Source organism: Perognathus longimembris, chromosome 23 (genome assembly GCF_023159225.1).
Source record: "Perognathus longimembris pacificus isolate PPM17 chromosome 23, ASM2315922v1, whole genome shotgun sequence".
NCBI lineage: Eukaryota > Metazoa > Chordata > Mammalia > Rodentia > Heteromyidae > Perognathus > Perognathus longimembris.
The window spans coordinates 16,304,763-16,324,928 of NC_063183.1; the positions used below are offsets into that span (position 1 = coordinate 16,304,763).

Below are 20,166 nucleotides of genomic sequence, written 5' to 3' on the forward strand. Positions count from 1 at the left end.
AAAGCTAGCACTCTACCACTTGAGCCACAGCTCCACTTCTGGCTTTTTCTGTATATGTGGTACTGAGAAATCAAACCCATGGCTTCATGTATGCTAGGCAAGCACTCTACCACTAGGCCACATTCCCAACCCCATTTTCTTTTTGTTTTTGTTTTTGGCCAGTTCTGGGGCTGAACTGGGGGCCTGAGCACTGTCCCTGGCTTCTTTTTGCTCAAGGCTAGCACTCTGCCAACTTAAGCCACAGTGCCACTTCTGGCCTTTTCTATATATGTGGTGCTGAGGAATCAAACCTAGGGCTTCATGTATATAAGGCAAACACTCTTGCCACTAGGCCATATTCCTAGCCCCCATTGTTGTTTTTGATACAGGGTCTTACTACATAGCTCAAGTTGGCCTTAATCTTGTGATCTTCCTGTCTCTAATTTCTACTTTCTAAAGTAGCTGGGGGCTGAGTGCTAGTAGCTCACAACTGTAATCCTAGCTACTCAGGAGACTGAGATCTGGGGATGGTGGTTTGAAGCCAGCCTGGGCAGGAAAATCTGTGAAATTCTTATCTCCAATTAACCACCAGAAAACTGGAAATGGAGCTGTGGCTTAAAGTGGTAGAATGTCAGTCTTGAGCAAAAAAAAAAACTCAGGAGCAGTACCCAGGCCCTGAGTTCAAGCCCTATGACAGACAAAAAAATAAACAAAATGGCTGAGTTTACAGATTCATGCAAGCACACCTGGGTGTGGTTTGATTTTTTTAATTTCAAAAACAAGGGGCTGGGGTTATAGCCTAGTGGCAAGAGTGCCTGCCTCGGATACACGAGGCCCTAGGTTCGATTCCCCAGCATCACATATACAGAAAATGGCCAGAAGTGGCGCTGTGGCTCAAGTGGCAGAGTGCTAGCCTTGAGCGGGAAGAAGCCAGGGACAGTGCTCAGGCCCTGAGTCCAAGGCCCAGGACTGGCCCAAAAAAACAAAACAAAACAAAACAAAACAAAAAACAGAAGAGGTCTAGCTGACATACCATTAATATCACTCATGAAAAATATGTAACCCTAGCTACACAGGAGGCTGAAACCTGAGGATCCCAGTTTAAAGTTAGCCTGGACAGACAAATCTGAAGAGATTCTCCAATCAACTGGCAAAAAGCTGTCTGTGGATGTGTATGTAGTTCAAGTTCACCAGCCTTGAGTGGAAAAAAGTTAATTAAGAATGAAAAGCCCTGAGTTCAAGCCCCAGTGCTTAAAAAATGAAAGGCAGGTGTACAATTTGATAAGTTTTTTTTTTTTGTAAATTCACCTTTTGTGACTTTATTTATTTATTTTGGCCAGTCCTGGGCCTTGGACTCAGGGCCTGAGCACTGTCCCTGGCTTCTTCCTGCTCAAGGCTAGCACTCTGACACCTGAGCCACAGCGCCCTTTCTGGCCGTTTTCCATATATATGTGGTACTGGGGAATCAACCGAGAGCTTCATGTATAGGAGGCAAGCACTCTTGCCACTAGGCCATATTCCCAGCCCCCCCTTTTGTGACTTTATTTTCCATTCCTGAAAGCAAGTCTCACCTATTAAAGTACTAGGTGTTAGAAGTCCAGACAGTTTCACAAACATTCTCACCATTATGATAAGAGAGACTAGGTAGCATAGTAAACTAAACTTACACTATAGCAAGTTACTTTCTAAGAGACTTTCACTCAGATTTTAGAATGGGATAGCACTTGTTCCTTCAGGGAAACAAATCTTCATTCATCTCCTTGTAAACATCATGGAGGGCAGCAGCTGCTTGAAGGGAAACCTTCAGCCTTCCTATTGGGATAGCCTGGTCTTCGGGGCTGACAATATCTAGCTCTTTTTTTTTTTTTTTTTTTTTGCCAGTCCTGGGCCTTGGACTCAGGGCCTGAGCACTGTCCTTGGCTTCTTTTTGCTCAAGGCTAGCACTCTGCCACTTGAGCCACAGCGCCACTTCTGGCCATTTTCTATATATGTGGTGCTGAGGAATCGAATCTAGGACTTCATGTATATGAGGCAAGCACTCTACCACTAGGCCATATTCCCAGCCCCAATCTCTAGTTCTTGTTTCAGAATGTCTCTTCCTGATTCAAGGACCTGCTACAGCTCAAGATACGCATATCCTACTTCTTGACATTCTTCATTTTCTTCATCCAGAGGTTCACTCACAACTGTAAATTTTAATTGTCTTGGGCGCTCAGCATGGCAAACAGAAACTGCCTTCGGCCTTGCTGCTCCACTGGATCCAGGTCTATCACCTTGCTGAAGTGGAAGTGGATCTCCTCCCCTGCTCTGGGTTTCCTCAGCGACATGGGAATCTCTGTCTCTGACAAGGGCAGGTCGTAGAACTTGTACTCCACATACACCTGCTTCAGAGTCTCATCAGACATCACGGCAGCCTCTGAGTAGAAGGCCAGGGAGACAATTTCAATGCACATCTTCTCTGATTCTGGTTTAGGACACTTCTCAGACATAGGTGCCACTACGATGTCATCACTGTCTGTCGCTTGTTTGCTGACTTCAGAAGTTTGTTCAAAGGATTATTGATCATTTATAGGATATGGGGGTCATTTCCTTCCAATATTGATTCAGATAATGTCCCTTCCTCTTCCACCGCCTTTTCCTCCTCTTCTGCCTCTGCCTCTACTTCTGCCTCTGCTTCCGCCTCTGCTTCTGCTTCTGCCTCCGCCTCTGCCTCTGCTTCTGCCTCTGCCTCCGCTTCTGCCTCTGCCTCCACTTCTGCCTCTGCCTCCACCTCTGCCTCTGCCTCTGCCTCCGCTTCTGCCTCTGCCTCCGCTTCTGCCTCTGCCTCTGCCTCTGCTTCCGCCTGTGCCTCTGCTTCTGCTTCTTCCTCTTCCTCTGCATCTTCATGTGCATCTTCCTCTTCACCTTCCTCTTCCTCTTCTGGTTCTGTTTCCTCTGTGTATATTTTTAAACCATCCTCAGTTGGCAGCCCTGAGAACTTCAACTCTGTGTAGTTCACCTGCTGCAGGGTATTGCCATTTAAGATGTTCCGGCTCAGATACTCCATTCCATTTTTTCATTGGGTACCTATTCTTTTGCCACATTTTCTTCTTGAATAGCTTGCAACTTGATGTTCTTTCTCCTTTCTGTCTTCCACCTGAGGAAGTTTTTGCTTTGTTTGGTACTGGTCAGCTTCAATGGGAATCTCAGCAGACTCCATCTGATCCTGACTAGAGGAGTGAGAGACAACCTGGGGGAGAAAAGCAGGCTTTTCCTCTGTGAACGAGCTATCCGAGTTGTCCTTGCTGTCATTCTCCTCCATATCAGCTTCTGCTGTTGGGTAGTCCTCAGGGGGGTGGTAATGAGTGGTCCAGTCCAGTTGCACTTGAATAGACCCATTGGGTTTCTCCTCTGGGTCAGCAAGGTTAAAATCACATCAGATAATCATGACAGGACACTCAGAAGTGACACAAAGTGGAGGAAGGTGGGAACCTGGAGTTATCAGGATAGAAAGTCAAAAGACAAAGGAAGAGGACACAGCTTGCTTGTCATCAGCCACACAGTCAATGGAAAAAAATTCAAAGAGTCAGAGTTTGGTAGTTTTATGGCTGTAACCCTAGTAACTCAGGAAGCTGAGATCTCCAATTAAATAAGTTTTAACATCTATCAACAATTTCTTTTTTTTTTTTTTTTGCCAGTCCTGGGGCTTGGAATCAGGGCCTAAGCACTGTCCCTGGCTTCTTTTTGCTCAAGGCTAGCACTCTACCACTTGAGCCACAGTGCCACTTCTGGCCTTTTCTATATATGTGGTGCTGAGGAATCAAACCCAGGACTTCATGTATATGAGGCAATCATTCTTGCCACTAGGCCATATTCCCAGCCTCATCTGTCAACCTTTTGAAGCCATTATGGGGGCAATCAAGGACACCAATAAAGGGCGGGAATGTGTCTACTAACTTTATTTAGTTTTCAGCTACTGTGGTGTCAAGATGCCCAGCCTTGTCCCAAGACCTTCTGCAGACAGCCTCCTGGATGGGGTGTGCATCAATCAGCCTGTGGGGTCAGGGTGAGGGGAAACAGGTGAAAGGCACCCAAAGAACCTCTAGGCGGCAGTGTCGCCCAACGCCAAGCTCCTGCCCAAGCAGGTCCTCCAACGCAGTGCTGTGGAAAAGCAGTTACACTCCATTTCTGAGAATACAACGGGCCGCTCTCTATTCCAAATAGATACTTATGTTCATTTCTCCACTTAAATGTCTATTTTACTGTTTGCCGGTCCTGGGGCTTGAACTCAGGGCCTGGGTGCTGTCCTTGAGCCTCTCTGTGCTCTCTGTGCACTCTAGCACTGGAGCCACAGCACTGCTTCAGACTTTTTCTGAGTAGTTAATTGGAGATAAGAGTCTCAGGGGGCTTTTCTGCCCGGGATGGCTCCGAACTGCGATCCTCAGATCTCAGCCCCCTGAGTGGCTAGGATTACAGGCGTGAGCCACCCGTGTCCAGCTAAATGTCTTTTTCTTTTTTTTTAATGTAACACTCTTCCTTTAGGTCTATTGTTGGTATCAATGGTATTAACCTTGGCATCCCTATATTTCTCTTTTCTTTTTTTGTGTGTGTGCCAGTCCTGGGGCTTGAACTCAGGGCCCGGGCACTGTCCCTGTGCTTCTTTGCTCAAGGCTATAGGGCTGGTGTTTTTAATGCCGAAATGGGTGGAGCAGCGAAGGCGGGCAGCCCAGTCACGGGCGGGTACACTCGGAGTCTACCCCAGGCTAAGGACGAGGACCGGGGAGGCGGGGCGGAGCCGCCGACTTCCGCCAGTCTCGCACCGCCCAGGCGCAGCGTCTAAGCGCTGCCCGCCTCACGCGTCACGGAGGGCCCTGCAGCGAAGAAGGCGGAGCTTACAGACGCCCCGCCCCTGCCAACGCTGCGCGGGGCGTGGTCCCGCCCCCTCCACCTCCCACACAGAGAGGCTGCGGCAAGAGGGCGGAGCTTGCCCCTTGCTCTGGCTCCGCCCCGGCACTGCAGAGCTGAGGGCAGAGTCTGCGGGGGCCGGCAGTTGCTGCGGCAGAGTAAAGAGGCCACCCCTCACCCTGGGCACGCCTACAGGTGACGCGTCGACGCGGGGGCGCGAGTGGAGGCGGAGCCTCATTGCGCCCCGCCCCCTGCCGGAGAGGAGGCGGAGCCCACGTCGGGGCCGCAGTGCAGCGCGAGCGCGCTAGCGGGCGGCCGAGGACCTCGGAGGCGTCCTCACCGGGGAGGGCTGTGCGGGTGTCGCGCCACAGACGGGCCACGGCCGCCGGCGGATTCAGCCCGGTGCTGCGCCATGCCATCCGCAGGCCCCTCCTGAACCGTGGGCGCGCGGGCGGGCCTCGGGCCGCCGAGGCCATGCGCGCGTGCTGCTGACGATGCCGCCCGGCGCGCCCGCCCGCCTGGCGCTGGCCCTGGGCCTGGGCCTGTGGCTCGGGGCTCTGGCGGGGGGCTCCGGGCACGGCTGCGGGCCCTGCGAGGGCCCCTGTCTCTGCGACACGGGGCCCGGCGCCGCCTGCCGCGTCAACTGCTCGGGCCGCGGGCTGCGGACGCTCGGTCCCGCGCTGCGCATCCCCGCGGCGACCACCGCGCTGTAAGTAGCCGCTCTGCGGCGGGGCGGGCGGGCGGGCGCGCGGGCAGGCGTGGGCGCGGCCCGGGGCTCGGGCCGCCAGACGCAGCGGGCCAGGCCGCTCCCCGGGCGAGGCTCCAGCCGGGATGTCCGCCGGTCTAAATAAGGAAAACCCGGCCCAAGGGCAAGCCAGAAATCCCGGTTTCTGAGGAAAAACGATGTCCCTCCCCGCGGGACGCGGCCGACGCCAGCTGACGGGGAGGGGCGGGGAGGTGGAGGTAACTTGGAGAAGACAAACGCGCTAATTGGAGGCTCATTAGCGAGAGGCTAATTGTGGCCTAGGGTTGGACGATTTCTGTGGTGGGCACTAGACCCCGGGTAAGGATTTGATGGATGTGTAAGAGTTGGCCCCGGTAAGTAGGGCATGGAGGTGGGTCCAGGGGAAGAGGGGCGGGAACGGTGAGGGCCACGGGCCTGGTCGCCGCCCAATCCCCGGACTTGGCCCCTGCTATTGCAGGGGAAACATGAGGAGCCGGGGCCAGGGTGGGAGTGGACGGGTCCACATGACAGGCCTCAGGTGCTCTGTCGCAGCGTTATCCTGGGAAATGAGCCTTTGTCAGGTTTGTAGAGGGTTTAACATTTAGCCATTACCCTAACCCCTGGGTGGAGGTGGGTTTGGTATCGTCAGATCCCTGCCTTACTGGTGTAAGAAGTGGATTTGGAGATGTGACGCAGTGTGTTTCAGGTATCACAGTCTGCATAAAACTGAGTAGGGTTTGGCCTTGTGCAGTCAGTGCCCAGGACCTAGGGTTGGACTGGAAAGGATGCAGAGAATAGGACTGCAGATATTGATCTCCAGGACTGGAGAGGCTCAGAATTTTTCTGGACATTTCCAGACACCTCAGTTCCAGAAACTCGTGCTGGATGGAATCCCCTGGGGAGCTTCTTGTATTCCTACTCTTGTTAAACCACAAATGGGCCCAGGCATTCGGCTTTGTAAAGCCCTTGGTTGCTCCATGGAAGGCCACACAGGGAGTCTTGTGTCCTGGGGTTTTTGCCCAGTGGTCTTGGGGAAAGAGCAAGTTCCTCAGGGCTAGCTGGGAGCTGTGTTTAAGGCCTGCTAAACTTGTCATTGTGTTCCTTGACTGGAAGCATTCATGCCGCAGTCGCAGTCGTGTCTGTGGAGATGCCCCCTTCCTGCCTGCCCCAGGACTCTCAGAAATTGCATCAGATTCATGTCACCCATTGTTTCTGGATGCTGTGAGTGTGGGCACCTCTGTCTCTGTTGGCTGGCTGCTCTGGGAGTCAGGTCTGGCTCCCACTGGTTCCTACTTCCTCAGCCCCTGTTGCTCCTTATTGCATCTCTGTTAGTCTCACAGGAGCTGTGGAGGAAGTAGAGGAGGGGGGCCTGCAGCACCCCAAGCTCTGCACAGTATGGAGCTTGAGCCATTACCTCGGTGGATCCTGTTGCACTCTGGTCCTGGGTTTGGATAAAGTGGCCTTACTGGCCCTGGGGTTGTCTCATGAATTTTAGGGACTAGGAAGAGGCACATACCAGGGATTCAGTAAGTGCTTAGTCACTGATTTAAAATTTGGGAGCTTTAGGGTCTTCAGTTTGTGGGAGCACCCAGGCCTTGTCCTTTCCTATTTGGGAGACTTGGAGGAGGAGACTCAGCCCCTAGCAGCCTGGCCCTGCCTGACCTGGTAGGATCCTCAGGGATCCTAGCCCCTCCCTGTATGGTGGGGCTCAGGTGGTCAGGTGGGTGAGTAATGGAGGAGATTCAGCACATACCCCCAAAGCTGCCCCTGGGAGGTATACAGAGAGGACATAAAGGAAACTAGGAGCAGGTGTACAGATTCTTTCCTGCTTGCCCCCCAGGCTCTTGTTGCATTAGGCGAGTTGTCAGCCCTGCAGACTCCCAGAAAGATAGGTAAGTCAGAGATAGGAGAGGCTAGGGACAGAGACTGCAGCCTCCCAGGCCAGGGCTTAGGTGCACCTAGGGAACATGGTGGTTACCTTCTCACTGTCACCAGCTGCCTTTGTTGGGGCACAGGCCCCCCATTTGTGGCTCTTCAGCCAGCTGGAGGAAAGGACAGCAGTGTCTAGGTGGAAGGACTGGTGAGACCACAGACTTCCAGCTTTTTTTGGGTTAAAATGGTGCTTCTAGGATGTGGCAGCTTGAACAGGATGACGTTACTGGCAAAGGTTGCTGTTCTGCTATTTTTAAAGCTTTGCTATGGAGAATTTAAGGCTTTGTTATGGAGAAAAGCAGGCAGAACATAGTGATGAATCTCATGTTCTTTTTTCCCTCTTGCCCCTGCCACGAGCTTTGAGCCAAATTCCAGCATCTTTTAAGTTTTTCTGTGTTTTGGAGTGATATGTAACACTCCAAACACATCTAAAGCATGGGATGATACTTTTTTTTGGTTGGTTGTGGGGCTTGAATTCAGGACCTGGGCACTGTCCCTGAGTTCTTTTGCTCAAAGTGAGAGCTCTAACACTGAGCCACAGTGCTACTTCCAGTTTTCTGGTGGTTAATTGGAGATAAGAGTCTCATGGACTTTCCTACCCAGATTGGCTTTGAACCATGATCCTCAGATATCTGTGTCCTGAGTAGCTAGGATTAGGGGTATGAGCCACCAGTGCATGGCTTGGAATGATTCTTTAGTCCTATTAAATAGTGTGTTCACATTTTCACTTGTGTTGGTCTAAGGGCCTGAACTCAGGGCCTGGATACTGTTCTTTAGCATTTTCACTTAAGGCTGGTGCTCTACTGCTTTAGTCATAGCTCTCCACTTCTAGCTTTTTGGTGGTTAATTGGAGATTGGCTCTTCCACACTTTCTTACCTGGGCTGAGTTCTAATTGACCATAATCCTCAGCTCGGCCACCTGAGTACCTAGGATTACGGTTGTGAGTCTGCAATGCATCTTGATCAGTGTCACCCCTTCCAAGAGGAAGATTTCATAGAGCCCCAGAAGCATGAGGTGATAGAGGAGTGGGAGGTAGGGTCTTCATAGGGAGGAAAGTAGGGATGGCTTAAGGGTTCCAGGAAGGAAGCAGGGTGGCTGGCATCTTCTAGACAGATTCTGTATCATTGAGCAACATTCCTTATTGGACCTTCTAGAAAGAACCCTGGCTGGCCAGGCGCTGGTGGCTCACACCTGTAATCCTGGCTACTTAGGAGGCTGAGATCTGAGGATTGTGGTTCAAAGCCAGCTCGGGGCTGGGAATGTGGCCTAGTGGTAGAGTGCTTGCCTAGTTTGCATGAAGCCTTAGGTTTAATTCCTCAGTACCACATAAACAGAAAAGTAGTGGAAGTAGTAGTGGAAGTAGTGCAGTGGCTCAAGTGGTAGAGTGCTAGCCTTGAGCAAAAAGAAGCCAGGGACAGTGTTCAGGCCCTGAGTTCAAGCCCCATGACTGCCCCCCCCCCCAAAAAAAAAGCCAGCTCAAGAAGGAAAGTCCACCAGACTCTTATCTCCAGTTAAGTACCAGAAAACTGGAAGTGGCACTTTGACATTAGCCTTGAGCAAAAAAGCTCAGTTACAGTGCCCAGGCCCTGAGTTCAAGCCCCACGACCAACAAAGGGAAGGGAGGGAAGAAGGCAAGCAGGCAGGCAGGCAATAAAGAAGGAAATAAATAGAAAAACCTGGCTACTGTGTGGAGAGGTAGGAGAGGATGACATTTTGCATGTGCTTCTGGCCTAGCCTTCAAATCTCTGAACTTTGGCTGGCATAGGATGCCATGCTTAGGAGTTTAGAATATGAGTGTGAAGCTAACATTTGTTTCTTATTTAGACATAAAACGGAAATTTTCCAATAATGTGGATAAGGAGTAACTTCTGAATATGATTGCCCAGCTGAGGGGAGGGAAGATTATGATCCCCATTTATTTTTATTTTTTGTGTTGGTCCTGGGGCTTGAACTCCAGGCCTGGGTGCTGTCCCTGAGTTCCTTTTTGCTCAAGTCTGGCACTGTACCACTTGAGCCACAGCTCCACTTCTGGCTATTTTTGTGATTAATTGGAGATAAGCATCTCACCGCCTTTTTTGCCTGGTCTGGCTTCGAACTTTGATCCTCAGATCTCAGTCTCCTGAGTAACTAGGATTACAGGCGTGTGCCACGTGTACCCAGTGGTTCCCATTTTTGTTTTGTTTTTGTTGCCAGTCCTGGGGCGTGGACTCAGGGCCTGAGCACTGTCCTTGACTTCTTTTTGCTCAAGGATAGCACTCTACCTCTTGAGCCACAGCTCCACTTCTGGCTTTTTTCTATATATGTGGTGCTGAGGAATCGAACCCAGGGCTTCATGTATACGAGGTGAGCACTTTACCACTAGGCCATATTCCCAGCACCCTCAGTGGTTCCCATTTTATATGCAAAGAAACATCTCCACTGCAGCCAGTCCTATCCTCTTCTGCAGTACTCAGGATCATAAATAGATGAACCCCAGCACCTGCAGAGACCCCCCCCCAGGAGCCAGTAGTGTGCAGTATACCTGAGAGTAATGCTGCCAGACAGTTACAGGGTCAAGGAGCACCTGCATATCCTCTACCTTACTGCCGTAGGAATTGTACCTGGAGTATATTCTGACAAAAAGTGGCAGAGAATCTGAAGAGATACTTTACCAAAGAAGATAAACAACTACAAAAAATATGCTCAGAGGGGCTGGGGATATGGCCTAGTGGCAAGAGTGCTTGCCTCATATACATGAGGCCCTGGGTTCAATTCCTCAGCACCACATATACAGAAAACGGCCAGAAGTGGCGCTGTGGCTCAAGTGGCAGAGTGTTATCCTTGAGCAAAAAGAAGCCAGGGACAGTGCTCAGGCCCTGAGTCCAAGCCCCAGGACTGGCCAAAAAAAAAAAAATATATATATATATATGCTCAGGGCTGGGGATATGGCCTAGTGGCAAGAGTGCTTGCCTCGTATACATGAAGCCCTGGGTTCAACTCCCCAGCACCATATATACAGAAAATGGCCAGAAGTGGCACTGTGGCTCAAGTGGCAGTGCTAGCCTTGAGTCCAAGCCCTAGGACTGGCAAAAAAAAAAAAAAAAAAAAAAAAAAAGATGCTCAGTGTAATCATTCATTAAGGAAATGCAAATCAAAATCACAGTGAGCTGGGGCTGGGGATATAGCCTAGTGGCAAGAGTGCCTGCCTCGGATACACGAGGCCCTAGGTTCAATTCCCCAGCACCACATATGCAGAAAACGGCCAGAAGCGGTGCTGTGGCTCAAGTGGCAGAGTGCTAGCCTTGAGCGGGAAGAAGCCAGGGACAGTGCTCAGGCCCTGAGTCCAAGGCCCAGGACTGGCCAAAAAAAAAAAAAAAAAAAATCACAGTGAGCTGAGTTTGATGGCCCACACCTGTAATACCAGCATTCAGAAGGTGGAGGCAAGAAGACTGAGAGTTCAAGGCCAACCTGGGTTTCGTAAAATAACAAACTTGACAGAAAACACCCAGAATAGGCTAATCCATGGAGACAAAACCTAGTAGGGTGAGGATGATGAAATTGTGTGGCACGTATTAGTGATAAATGCCCAGCCTGCAATGGTACTAAAACTCACTGAACTGCATACTTTGAATGGATATAGTATGTTAATCTACTTGATTTTTTTTTTTTTTTTTTTGGCCAGCCCTGGGCCTTGGACTCAGGGTCTGAGCGCTGTCCTTGACTTCTTTTTCTCAAGGCTAGCACTCTGCCACTTGAGCCACAGCGCCACTTCTGGCCGTTTTCTGTATATGTGGTGCTGAGGAATTGAGCCTAGGGCCTCAAGTATACGAGGCGAGCACTCTTGCCACTAGGCCATATCCCCAGCCCCAATCTACTTGATTTTTAAAAATCCTTTGAGAGAATACCTAGGAAGACCTATATCCTTCTACCTCTCCCTCTGTAAGTGCCCTCTCTGGGCCCCATGCTGCCACTTAATGTCCTTTCTCTCACTGACACCTTACTGGTGCTGTGGGGTTAGAGCAGCTCTTGGATCCATTTTACAGGCCAAGAAACAGACTCCTAGAGGCTGAGTCATTTTTTTTAAGTGTTTTTTTTTTTTTTTTGGCCAGTCCTGGGCCTTGGACTCAGGGCCTGAGCACTGTCCCTGGCTTCTTTTTGCTCAAGGCTAGCACTCTGCCACTTGAGCCATAGCGCCACTTCTGGCCGTTTTCTGTATATGTGGTGCTGGGGAATCAAACCCAGGGCTTCATGTATAGGAGGCAAGCACTCTTGCCACTAGGCCATATTCCCAGCCCGAGGCTGAGTCATTTCTTAAATCACACAGTGAGTTACAACAGAAGATATGGTTGGCACACTCCAGAGCAAGCCCCCCAAATTGCACATTCAGCCTGGAAAATGGTTCCAGTGTCTTGGCTCATAGTAGGGAAAGATGACAATGGGGCCTGGGTATGTGAAGGGGTGGGTGGCTGCTGCAGTACTTCTGGTACTTCTGCCTGTTCCTCCTCAAGTTCTCTGTCCATCTTTACTCTGGTCACTTCCTTCAGTTGACTTCTGGAGGGAGGCATGTGGATCTGGTGTCAGACATGGGTTCAGCCCTGAGCTCCTCCACTTCCTGTGTGACCTTGGCTGAGTCACTCAATTCTGTCTTTGACCAAGGGTGTGTATGTGGCAGTGAGGTTATGTTAGGAAGCAGTGACTCATGCCACCCTCTTGGTGTGCCTTGTTCTTCCATCAGGATGGTGGTAGCTGCTTTGCTCAGGGTGCCCTTTGTATCTTGCCGTTACTTATGTACACTGGTGTATTGTCTCCAGTTTGCATCGCTGGGCCTTTGGGGAAGGTTGTTCCAGGCTTCATGTGCCTGGGCTTCTTGTTGAGCCCCTGTCTGTCCCGTCAGCCCATGAACCTTGGGCTGCCATCTTATGACGGCTAACTGGGTGGCCATTGCCAGATGTGGATCTTGCCTGGGCCAGTGCTGCCCCGAGCTTCCCCAGGGATGAGAGATGGTTCTGCTGCTGCTGCTGCCACCCCTCCTCCCACCCTGGGGTGCTTTGCCAAAGGGTATGAAGTGTTGAAACCCAGCTCCTGAGGGAGACCCTGACTGGGGTTGGGTTTCAACCGAGGAAGTCATTTTGGATGGAGACACATTTTCCTTTCTGGAACACTGGTGGCCAGCGCCAGCAGCAGGAGCCCAGACGACCAGCCCGCCTCACTCCCTGGAATGAAAACATCCTTCTTCTGCTGCCGTCTGGGGTGTCAGCCGTCTGGGCTCTGTGTGCTCAGTCCTGGTCTGGCTTGGCCTGGCCTGTCATGGCCTCTGCTCCAGCTGGCCTGGTGTGGGTGCAGCTGTGGGCGGGCCAGCACTCCGGGGCGCCATGGGGTGTGAGCCTGTCTCCCTGTAGGACACGATGCAGCTGGAAAATGCAGCTCATGTCCTTTCTGGGAACACCTTGTTCTCTCTGGCTTGGCAGCTGTATTCGCCAAGGGGCCCTATGGTGCCCTGGTGCTTAATGCCAGAGAGAGGGCCTGTACTTGGGGCCTAGGTGAGCAAGGCATTCTTTCCCTGCTGGTCTTACAGGCCCCAACCCTGGCAAAAATGTGGCATCTTCAGCACTCACTGGGAAAGGAGGGTTAGATAGAGATATAGCACAGCCAAGAGTGGGGAGACCTCGGGTCTTGAGCCTCCATAGGACTTTACAGCTCTGGCACTGATTACTCCAGGACATAAGCCTTACTCAACACCTGAGTGGTGGTGGTGGACTGAGGCACCTGCCCAGGGCACTGCAGTCCCTGGAGAGCCAGGGCTGTGAGTCCTATCCCGTCTTCTGCCTGCCGCAGCTCAGCTTTTCTCTTTCAACAGTCTGTCTGCTGGCCGCACCTCCAAGGTGCTATGGGTGCCTCTACTGTCCTGAAGAGAGCAGGGCTGGAGCAGCACCTGCATTGGGTTGTCCTGGGTGGCTGATGCACTTAGGCACAGTTTTGATGATGAATCACTGTGAGAGGGCACCAGGAGGTAGTGTAGAGGAGCTGAGGTCTTCATATCCACTTGTCCAGAATGGGTGATCCTGGTACTCTAGCTACAGGTGGGGCATATCCTCCCTGTCACCCCTCTTCCCACCTGGTCTTGTGACCACCTGGATGGAGGACAGGAGCAGCTTCCTGGGGGCTGCACTATTTTCACCTCCTAGTGCCGGAGGACCCTGTCCTTCACACTCTTATCCCCCCACCTCCCAGTGTGGGAGGACCCCGTCCTTTACACCCTCATTCCCCACCTCTCAGTGTGGGAGGACCCCGTCCTTCACACCCTCATCCCCCCCACCTCCCAGCATGAGAGGACCCTATCCTTCATCCCCCCATCCCCCCACTTCCCAGTGTGGGAGGACTCTGTCCACACCCTCATCTCCCACCTCCCAATGTGGGAGGACCCCATCTTTCACATCCTCATCCCCCCAGTGTGGGAGGACCCCATCCTTCACACCCTCATCCAGTCCTTTCAGGCTCTGAGGCTCTTTTCCTCCCTGGGGGTTTCTGGAGGACCTCAGGAGGTGGGCTGTCACTCATCCTTGTGACAGTCGGTTTTAGGAACACTCAGTGTCTGTGTCTAGGGGTGCAGAGCACCCTGTAACATGGGGCTTTTCTCTCAACCTGCACTTGGGGATGGGGAGGCCCTTCGGTCTCATGGGCTCACAGCCCCCACAGGACACTCCTTTGTTTGGCTGTCTGGGCCCTGGTGGCCTTTCCCCTACTGCTTGTCAGGTTCTTGTGGCACAGGTGCAAGGAGTTCTGTGGGTTGCAGAGTGGGGGGTGGGTCTGCCCCACCTCCCTACTGCTTCTCCCAGGAAACGTTGGGTGGGTGTAGCTGAGAGTCTGCCCCTGCCTTCTTGCTGCCAGTGCACTCCGTGTGTTTTTTCTTCAGCTCTTTTTCCTAAACTTGAATTCATTAACTTAAACATCATTTCCGGCCCTGGAAGCCAGCCTCGATTGCCATAAATAGAAGGGAACAAAAAGCAAAGGGAATGAAAACAGTGTGAGGATATTGAACTCACACTGGCTCCTGCTGCTGAGCTCCCAAAAGGAAAGTCCATTAGTGTTGAAAGGCACTGTTTCCGAGGCCACTTGGGGGCTCTTTCCCTGCCACCTAAGGCTAGGGGCCCAGCCCTCCCCATGGCCTCTCCTCTCTGCTGAGAGGAGCTTGCTCCTCCAGGGAGAGGAAGGGCCCTCCTCCCTGCACTTTCCTGGCCCACCAGAGGGAGGAGGCGGCAGAATGGGTTACATAACATCCACAGGCGGCCCCTCGGAGCTGTTCCCCCTGAGCCCTGTTTCCAGCACCACGGCCAGCCAGTGTGGGGCGGCGGTGCCGGGCCTGGCACTAGCCCGCCTGCTGACCACATACGTCTGGAATGTGCAGATGTTTCCTTGGGGGCTCCAACTGGCCACCCTCCCTTTCAGCATCTGGATTGGGGAGCAGGCAACTAAACCACTCCCTGCCTTGGCAGAGGAGGAAACTGAGGCTGCTTTGCTGTTGGCTAGGGCTCCAGCTTCCTGGAGCCTCTGTTGCTGTGGCTCTAGAGTGGGTATGGCCCTGAGCACTGTCTTGTGCTCTGCGAGTGCCCATGTGACCCTCTGGGGTCTTTGCATACAATGATGCTCACCTTTACACGCTTGCGGTCCCTCCCTCTCCTGAAAGCCCACCCAAGAAGCCTGCCACATAGTGTCACTCCGAGGTCCTGTTGGTAGCCTGGGGATCAACTATGAGGGGAGAGTGGGGAACCCTTATTTTCTCCTTTTAGCAGGAAGAGTTGGGAGCCTGACACAGGGGTGTCATGTGGGTGTAAGCCTGTGGACCACTCCCAGGGGAGGCTGAGGGCCTACTTGTTGGTCTGGGTGATTCTACAAGTGGCAGCCCTAGGCACACAGGTGCTCCTTCCCTAGAGTATTTGATATGGAAGATAGAAGGGAAGAGAAGGGCCCAGATGTGGGGCACAGTAGGGGTCTTCATTCACCCCTCCCCAACACATTGATGTTTCTTGCAGCAGGAGATGGGGCAGCAGAGGCCAGGCCTGCGTCTTTCCTACCTGTGTCACAAACTGTGCAATTACATAACAGTGGTAGGGGGAATGGGGAACAGCCTGCCTGACTGAGGGACCCGACCTGTGTCTCCAGAGATGTATCTCAGGCTGCCATGGGCATCTGCCTGTCCCCTTGGTATATGCGATTCCTAGATCAGCCCCCTACACTAATCTGGCTTGACCCCTTCCAGTGCTGGCCATGGGGTCCCTGTAAATTAATTGTTGTATTGCTGCCCTAGAAGATGGATGCCACTAGGGGATGGCCCGTACTTGGCCCTGGAGCTCTCAGGTGCTCCAGGCTAGGCTGCTGGCTCTTCACCGAGTGGTGGGTGAAAGGCCTGTGGTTGCTGTCTGACTAGCCTGGGTGCCCTTGCTTCTGTGTCCCTCCTGCCAGGGTCCCAGCACCTGCTGTGTCCCCTCCATGATCTTTTCAGGGAGGGTCAGGTGGAGGGCCAGGTCATCAGACTGTGGTGACATCACATGGGGTGTATGTGTGGAGGAAGCTAGGAGGGTCGGGGGACATGCATCTCTCCTGTGCCCTGTAAACACAGCAGTAGTGCCCTGCCTACCTGTGCCTGTGCTCTCCCTTAGGGCACAGGATGCCATGCAGAACCAGTACCTGGCTCCTGGAGGAACATCTGGAGTTCTCTTTTCTCTCCTCCACTTGGAAGCCAGGCTGGAAAGCTTCCTGGTGAGGGCAGGGAGCCTGACTGTTCACCTCTGTCTCTGCCTTACCCTCACCCACTGCTGCCTGACCTGCAGTGAACTATGGGGTTCTCTGTCATCATCACTGCAGTCACTGGCAGTCCCTGTTTAGGTCTTACTGAAGTGTGAGTGTGTAAACTTTTTTTCATTAAGAGTCTATATTGCATTCGCTACTCTTGCTATCTCCTGCCTCAACCTCCCCACAGCTAGGACCATGGTACACATCCCTGTACTTGGCTCAAGTTTGTAGTTTCTTTCCTGACTTTATTTGTTTTATTTATTGATTGATTGATTGCCAGCCTTGGGGCTTGAACTCAGAGGCTGAGCACTGTCCCTGGCTTTCCTTTGCTCAAGGCTAGCACTCTGAGCCACAGCACCACTTCCAGCTTTTTCTGTTCCTGTGATATTGAGGAATTGAACCCAGAGCTTCATGCATACTAGGCAAGCACTCTGCCACTGAACCACATTCCCAGTTCGCTTTGTCATCCCTTCCTCCCCCCCCCCCTTTTTTTTGTCTGTTGTGGGGCTTGAACTGTGGGCTTGGGTGCTTCCCCTGAGTTCTTCAGTTCAAGTATTTTACCACTTGAGTCACAGAACCACTTTCCGTTTTCTGGTAGTTAGTTGGAGACGAGTCTCATGGACTTTCCTGCCTGGATTGGCTTGGAACCACGATCCTTAGATCTCAGCCTCCTGAGGTGTTTGAATTCCAGGCTGCAGTTTCCCGTTTTCCCTAATCTACCCTGCCTCGGTTGTAGCTTGGGGGTCATCCACCAGAGCCTTCTCTCCATTTATTTCTTCTTTGTGCCCACATTGCGTCTTGAGGACGTTGGGAGGACTCTTCTCCACTGGCAGCTGGGCCCTTCTTGCTTGCTGCATTCTACAGCCCATGTGGATGGTGGCTGAAGTCAGCCCTCTGATATGGGACCACTCTGCTGGGCCAGGAACAGCCCAAGGCTCCCCCTTGGCTCTGTGGGGAAGGGGCTAGAGGCAGGGGCTAGCAGAAGGGACCATGCTTGTCCAGGTGCCCAGGGTCAGTGTAGCTGTGCTGTGCTAAGGCACAGAGAGGAGATGGTGCAGAGTGTTTAGGGCTCTGGATGTACTGCCTCAGTTTCCCCAGATGAATTCATTCAGATCCTTCATCAGAAAAGCACTCTCCTTGCCCCTCGGAGCAGGGAGCATAAAAAGTAGGAAGCTGCATCTTGGTTCAAGGAAGCACCTAGGTGTGGGACTTAGGACAGCCTTTGGCTAGCCTGGAACTCCTGCCCTGAGGACCTATGGATGTTTTGCTCCTCAGGGACCTCTCCCACAACCTGCTCCAGACGCTGGACGTCGGGCTGCTGGCAAACCTTTCTGCACTGGTGGAGCTGTGAGTGTCCCCTCTCTGGGTTCTGGCTCTGCCACACTGGCATGCTGGGGTTACTCAGGGTACACAGGGACAAGCTGCCTGCCCCTGTAGAGTTAGAGGGCTCTGGTCTCACTACCTTGTCTTCTTTTTTTCCCAGGGATATAAGCGACAACAAGATTTCTACATTAGAAGAAGGAGTGTTTGCTAATTTATTTAATTTAAGTGAAATGTAAGTTGCTTTGCTTTTGGTGGGTATGGTGGTCCCCTGCCCTATCTTGGCCTCTGACTCCCTCTGAAGTTGGAGAACAGTCCTTCCTCTCGTGCTGGCCTGGTGCTCCACCCCACCCCTCCCTTGCAGAAATCTGAGTGGGAATCCATTTGAGTGTGACTGTGGTCTGCTATGGTTGCCACACTGGGTAGAGGAGCAGAGGGTTCGCATGGTGCAGTCCAAAGTAGCCACATGTGCTGGGCCCAGCTCCCTGATTGGCCAGCCCCTCAGTGTCGCCTTGTTGAGTGGAGGCTGTGGTAAGTGCAGGGTGATGTGGCTGTCCTAGACTATGGGCGGGACCCAGGCTTAGGGGTTCCCCAGCCTGGTGAGGGCAGCTGGTAGGGCTTAGGGAAAGCCCTCCTTTTGGGGGATCAGAAAGGCCTCTCTGGAGAGGGGCAGGTTTATGGGGTGGGGTCTGACCCAGAGTCTAGGGGACCACAAAACAGAGACAGGAGGAAGACTTAGACAAGTGTGTATGTCTGTCCTAGGTGAGGAGTATGTCGCCTGTCTCCCTGACAACAGCACCGGTGCCATGGCAGCGGTGGCCTTTTCCTCTGCTCACAAGGGCCCCCTAGAGCCCGAGGCCTGCAGTGCCTTCTGCTTCTCAGCTGGCAAGGGCCTCACAGCCCTTTCAGAGCAGGGCCTGTGTCTGTGTGGGGCACTCCAGCTCTCCAACACCTCTGCGGCCTGCCTCTCCCTGTGCTCCAGCACCCTTCAGCCGCCCAGCCCTACCTGTGGCGGCCCCACACTTCTCCAGCACGTCTTCCCTGCCTCCCCAGGGGCCACCCTGGTGGGGCCCCATGGACCCCTGGCCTCTGGTTGGCCAGCAGCCTTCCACATCACTGCCCCTCTGCCCATCAGCTCCACACGCTGGGACTTTGGAGATGGCTCTCCTGGGGTGGATGTGACTGGCTCAGCTGCTACCCACCGATATGCACTGCCTGGGCACTATCAGGTGACAGCTGTGTTGGCCATGGGGTCTGCTTCAGTCCTGCTAGGGACAGAGGTACACATAGAGGCAACACCTGCTGCCCTGGAGCTCGTGTGTCCGTCCTCTGTGCACAGTGATGAGAGCCTCAAACTCAGCATCCGGAACCGTGGAGGCTCAGCCCTTAGGGCCACCTATAGCATCCTGGCCCTGGGCGAGGAGCCAACGCAAGGTACGTCCTTTCCTAGCTGGTTCAGCCCCTCTTGTCTCCCCTTTCCTCCAAGGCCGGGGCGAGGCAGAGCCACAGCTCATAGTGATGCCCTATTTTCTGCCTACTGTTCCGTAGTGGTGCACCCGCTCTGCCCTTCGGACACAGAGGTCTTCCCTGGCAATGGGCACTGCTACCGCCTGGTGGCAGAGAAGGCACCCTGGCTGCAGGCACAAGAACAATGCCAAACCTGGGCTGGGGCTGCCCTGGCCATGGTGGACAGCCCTGCCATCCAGCACTTCCTTGTCTCCCAGGTTACCAGGTACCTCCCCCGCTCCCAGAAAGGCCATAGGCAAATGAGGGGTTTGCTCAGGATGCTGAGATACTAGTAGAGCCCAACGTTTGTGGAGAAGGAGAGATGAGGGCCATGTCCTGCCCATGCAGGACATGTTCTTGGCAGCATTGTGGGACACATCACAGTGGGAGCTGGGCTCAGGCCCCTGGCATCCCGTTCATGCATGGGTGGAGCTGAGTGCTGTTAACAGGGGTGGGTCCGGGGCAGCTGTGGGGCTGTGCTTCTGCTTTTGTGGCTTCATGCTCACTCCCCTCCTGGAGTGCGCCAGGGCTGCTGTGTGAGCTGGAGAGCACGTTAGGTTTCTTTGCTGCCTCCAATCTTGTGAAAATGTGCTGTGGGCCGGGCCCTCATTTTTGTGACTCCAGAGTTTTCTTGTCTGGGGAGTGGTGGGGTGAGACCAAACCCCACCTCTCTGGGGTCCATGTGCTGGGTCAGAACAGGAAAGGACACCTGTGTTGTCTCAAAGGCTGACCATATCCCATGCATTAGCAGTAGTCAGAGGGGAAATCTAGGCCTAGAGTGGTTAAGTCCGTCCCCAGGGTCATGTAGTTAATGGGTGATTTTGGAATGGAGATCTGAGGCCACAGTGTGGCCCTTCCCACTCTGGGGCTGGGCCTGGGCCCATGCTTGTGTCTTCATATTTACTTGGGCCCAAGCCTCGCCATGCACTTCCAAGCTCTACCTCGAGGTAGGGCTCCCGCCTCAGCAGAGGTGTTGGTTGGCTCCTGCTGGATGTCTTGGTCTCTGGAGGCTGCCGCAGGAGCCTCCTTGCAGGACAAGGTGGGGGTGGCC

General features: G+C 53.1%; 1 protein-coding gene and 1 pseudogene across 7 annotated transcripts in view; one reads left to right on the top strand and one right to left on the bottom strand.

The window, feature by feature from the left end:
- Positions 1–1,684: 1,684 nt before the first annotated feature.
- LOC125341100 lies at positions 1,685–5,339 on the bottom strand (annotated as a pseudogene).
- Pkd1 (polycystin 1, transient receptor potential channel interacting) overlaps positions 5,169–20,166 on the top strand; it is a 40,220-nt gene continuing 25,222 nt past the window's right edge. For all 7 annotated transcript variants that reach the window (XR_007208811.1, XM_048332474.1, XM_048332476.1 and 4 more), the window contains exons 1-6: positions 5,169–5,572; positions 17,565–17,636; positions 17,773–17,844; positions 17,974–18,140; positions 18,372–19,043; positions 19,158–19,341. Coding sequence is in view for 6 of the 7 variants with exons in the window: in XM_048332474.1 (XP_048188431.1) it covers positions 5,358–5,572; positions 17,565–17,636; positions 17,773–17,844; positions 17,974–18,140; positions 18,372–19,043; positions 19,158–19,341 (1,382 nt within the window). In the remaining variant the exon portion in view is untranslated. The remainder of the gene's footprint in view (positions 5,573–17,564; positions 17,637–17,772; positions 17,845–17,973; positions 18,141–18,371; positions 19,044–19,157; positions 19,342–20,166) is intronic.